This window comes from Austrofundulus limnaeus, unplaced genomic scaffold, assembly GCF_001266775.1.
Source record: "Austrofundulus limnaeus strain Quisiro unplaced genomic scaffold, Austrofundulus_limnaeus-1.0 Scaffold146, whole genome shotgun sequence".
NCBI lineage: Eukaryota > Metazoa > Chordata > Actinopteri > Cyprinodontiformes > Rivulidae > Austrofundulus > Austrofundulus limnaeus.
The window spans coordinates 540,252-544,985 of NW_013952548.1; the positions used below are offsets into that span (position 1 = coordinate 540,252).

Sequence of the window (4,734 nt, forward strand, 5' to 3'; positions counted from 1 at the left end):
GTATATATCAATTTCATTCCATTTTATCTATAATCTTTTGTTTATATCAGCAATACATCTTATCTTCTTTTATTTTGTGTTTTTATTTGTTTTTTACATACTCACCAGTTAATTGGATCAACCACAATGGCCCGGGGGTGGGACATATTTCCTTCCAAAAGTGTCTTTCTGGTCTGGGATGCTCCTTCCAGACTGGCAACACTGATTGTCTTCCTGTACCCATCATTGGTCCAATATAAGTTGTTTCCAAGCCAATCCACCGAAATGCCTTCAACATTGTCAAGTTCTGTGACAGAATCAGTGCCACATAATTATTACAATTATTGCCATCTAATAAACTTTTCTAAAAAGTATACAGAGAGTAAATATTTTATTTAAGGAAAAAAGCTACATCTTGTGTAAGATCCTCTTTTAGACCCACCGTCTTTGAGAATAGTCTCTCTGCCGCTTCCATCTATTTTCTGACGCCCAATAAGGAAACTGGTGGTGTCAGCAAAGTAAATGTGTCCAATTTCTGCATGGTAGTCAATGGCTCGAGGGTTGACCAAGTCTTCAATTGGCACCATGTGCTCATCACTGGATTTGATGTTCATATCCAGGCCTCGGATGACCCCAGGGCGTCCCTTACCATAGAAGAGGAAGAAATCGTTTTTGGGCTCTACAAAGCAAGAAAGAACAAACCCCTTTTTTTACTTTTATTGTCAATTAATTGGTCTAATTCATCAGTGCTGATCCTTGCATTAAACCCTCTTACCAACCACATTGTTCGTATATCTTTGCTAAGGTCTGGGCCATCTATTTACCCTAATGGAGTCAGTAATCAGTGCCAATGACTATACTTTCCACCCTCAATCAGGATCTTGCTGCAACACTGCCAGGGAAGTCGTAAAATGCTTAAGCAAACAAACCATTGCAAAACTTACCTTGGCTATGAATACTGTTTCCAATCTAAAATAACTGGGCCTTGGTATGAAAAGCAAACAGGAAACCCTAGAGCTGAGGCAGCTCCACAGTGGCCTCCCAATGGCGCAGGGGACTGCATTTTCCCGAACCCTTTGGGAACCTCTGAAGAGGCAAAAGAGGAATGAAGTAGGGCTTCCATTGAGAGAAGCAGACCTCTCCCTGCTCTCAGCCCTTACCCAGGAGACTAGGATGCTGAGGGTGAGGACCACACATGCCTCACTTCAATTTATCATTTTGTGAGGGAGAGACCAACTACCCAAGAGACAATTAAGCATTGCAAGAGACCCAGATATCAAACCCCAACAGTGACTGCTGTATGAAAAAAAAGACATCATTTAACACCAAATCTCATTATGCTTAGGGAGACGGAATGCCAGAGCAAGAGAGAGATAGCTGGTGTCATCAGTACATCTACAAGGGGGTACGATAAATCAAATGTGTCATGCAAAAACTCCCATAGCCCCATTAGCCTGATCGAAATGTGGTAGGCCCTCAAATTGTGTCATCAATTTGATCTTCRGCTTTTATTGTCAACTACACAATGTCCAGCGATTGATCAGAGCAGCCAACAAATGCAGGCGAACTTAAAACCTCATTATGGCAATAATCTATCACGCTTCCAACAGGTCGATACCAGAATGTCACATTCACATAGAGCTTTATTCGCCAGCTCTCATCTTTATTACAGTCAGCCTTCAGCTATGCACACATGCCTGTGCCTCAGCTCTATTAAAACACATGACCTTTACTGGCACAAGATTAAAAAGAGCAGCAATACAGGGCATTTTTATATATATTAATAATGAACAGTAAATATTATCAGTTCAAATGGTCTAGGTGTTGTATAAAAAATGGCTCTAAAGTTTTGTATTATTCTAAAGTTTTGAAAAGGCAAAACTCAAGTTATGAAATGCCAACTGACCATTTCAGGGTTTAGGTGATATTTTAAGATAAACATTGGGTACGGACGTCCAGCTAATTTTAATTACTAAACCTGAAATTTAAATATGCATTTGTTCAATATTTACTGTGTAATACACATTTATGTGTTATCTAGATAAGAAAGTTAAACTGTTGTCTTTTTTACACATTCCAGATGTGACAAATGTGACAGAAAGAAACAAAATGGTTAAAAAAAAGATAGAGACAAACTTAAGCTTTGACATACGGCATTAATCAAGAAATGTGTAAAATAAAACGAATGCCTTTTCTATCAAATCAGCAGTGGTGGGCACAATTCCCCTAAAGCACTAAAGCACTAATAGGAGAACGAATTTCTTAATTAGTGCTTTAGGGATTTAGCTATTTTTTAAATTCATTAATGGATTAGCACTTGCTAAATTTATGGGCTAAATTTAGAAGCACTAACTGAGGTCTTTAAATGTTATTGATCAACATTATTGTTAACAGTTTAGAGTGAAAGCTGTCATWYATTTTGTTCATAAGTGTGTCACTTAACAAAATAATTTAGCTTTTGTGTGGTGCTCTTGTTTGTTTTGTTTCCAACACAAAATGTGACCCCCACCCCCCCAATGGCTGCAAACACAACATCACAGTATATTCAGATAGTCAAGAGATAAAAGTGTGAATTCTAAACTTCATATATTTCTGTACTTTTATAAACTGACATTCTTATTTTTTTCTTAACAGTTTATATGGCAATAAAAATAGTTTGGCGTATTTTGTATTGTATAATTCAGTTCAAATCAACTGATGTCACGAATGATTTTGATATTAAGTCAGAAAAGAATTTCATGGAAAAAGCATTAGCTGATAAGCGAATTACATTGCATTGGAAACTTGTTCACTATTAAAAATTGGAACATGTTTTCAAAGTTAAAAAAGAATAAAGGACATTTTTGGGGTGAAAATTTTGCACGACTTCAACTCAAACACAACTTTAGTCTAATACATTGTTGCAAATTCATGCCAATTTGCATATCTCTCACCCAGTGCAGAGTAGAGGATTACAAGAATTTAATACAACCAGTGTTTAGGAAGATAGGCTTGGGTGCATTTAAACAAATGGAAAACAGCACGTCAACTCTTTTTAGTGACACTATGCATATGTCAAATGCTTCTCAGTTAAAATGTAGCTTGAACCGCAAAAGGCACAACTACAGCATAGTTCACAAAGTTGAAAAAGCATGAAACACATTGATGAACAAAGAAGCATCAAAGTGAAGCGCTGACAATGGCTGCACTTGTCACACTTAATCATTCTTAACATCCAAGCTGCGCATGGGATCAATGCAGAACAAAAAACAAAACTGTGCCAAGACCTTTCAAAAAAMCTTGTCTCTCCACCTGAGCTCAACAAATGAATCAAACATGCAACTAATTCAGAATATTCCCTCTGAAAATATCCTCAAAATTTCTCAAGGGCAGTTCTATAACTGTAAGGTCAGACTGAACAACCTGAGCTCAATGGATAAGAGACACTTAGGGAAATTTTGAAACAGAGTGAGTGTTCTCATTCTTTTCATCAGATCAGATTAAGATGTGAAAAAGTTCCACAAAAGCAGACACTTTTACCTCCACTTAATCAAAACTGGAAAATAGAGAGATAKTGATACTAATGATAATAATAAACTTTCAAAAATACTCAGATCTTCAAGTCTACCCATTTATTTCTAAGTAATGGAAGTTAGCATAATGCTTCTTAATATTTTGTCAATGAAATGCTAGACAATCTGAGAAACCAATGTGCCATGTAGGTAGATTGGTAAAATGCAGAAAGCCTTACAACTCTTAAGTACATGTAAAGCAATATACTTTAAATTTATGAGGGCACTAATTTAATTACATATCGATGCACTGCCCTTTGACTAATCTGTGGCCTGAAGATGAACGGATAATGTCTTCGAAATGTAACATGTTTTAAAGTGTTATGAAAAAGGCAAAACAAAAAACATACTAACTTTTACAGGATTTCCCATCAAAGCCCAGGCTGTAGCCAATACGACAGCGGCAAGTTTTCGACTTGTAGCTTCCACTCAAAAGACAAATTTGCGAACATCCTCCTGGCTTTCTAAACGCATCCATTTCACACGCATGGTTCTTAACTGTGGGCAATATGGAAACAAAAGACAAAAAAATAATAATTAAGTGTAATCCAGTAAAGAATCCTGTTCTTAAATGTACCAGACTGCAGCCAGTGAGTCATATGGGCTGAATCATGACATATTGCAAATGTTTACTTAAAGGAAAATGTCCTTTACCTTTTGGCTGAGCGAGTTTGTGGTAAACACGCAGTCCTCTGGAATCCCCCAGGGTGGCGAGTGTCTTGCTGTCTGCTGTGATGTTGAATCTGTGCACCTGCAGCAACTCTGCAGCTGAACTCCCTTTGGAAGGGTCAGAGTGGATGGCATAGAGGTAGTYTTCAAACACAGCAAATGCACATATGTACGACACCTGAAAAAASAAGAAAAAGTCATAGCCTTTTTATATTTTACATTTTTTATCAAATCTTAGAAGTAGCCAAAACTGTAAGAAGAATCAGAGTTCAACAACAAAACAAAACCAGTGGATACTTTGTTTGCAAACATGCATGAGGCATTGGGAGGAAGGGAAACGGTGGTGTGGATGTCTGGTGCATTTGGCAGCCGATTCAGGGTCAAAAGCTGGGCTTCACTGAGAGACCGCTGGCCCTGACACAACAGCCTCCATGCTACATTTAGCAGGCTGACACCCACACAAAGCAACATGGCTGGATGAGCAATGTTTACAGGAAGTACACCTAAGCTCATTGACCCACACCTAATATAAAAG

At 37.8% G+C, this 4,734-nt stretch overlaps 1 protein-coding gene across 1 annotated transcript in view; it reads right to left on the reverse strand.

Annotated features, from left to right (window-relative positions):
• lrp1bb (low density lipoprotein receptor-related protein 1Bb) overlaps positions 1 to 4,734 on the reverse strand; it is a gene marked incomplete in the record, with an annotated part of 232,866 nt that overhangs the window by 135,807 nt on the left and 92,325 nt on the right. Inside the window, 4 exon segments of the mRNA XM_014016494.1 lie at positions 106 to 286; positions 422 to 658; positions 3,885 to 4,028; positions 4,185 to 4,377. Coding sequence (XP_013871948.1) covers positions 106 to 286; positions 422 to 658; positions 3,885 to 4,028; positions 4,185 to 4,377 — 755 coding nt within the window.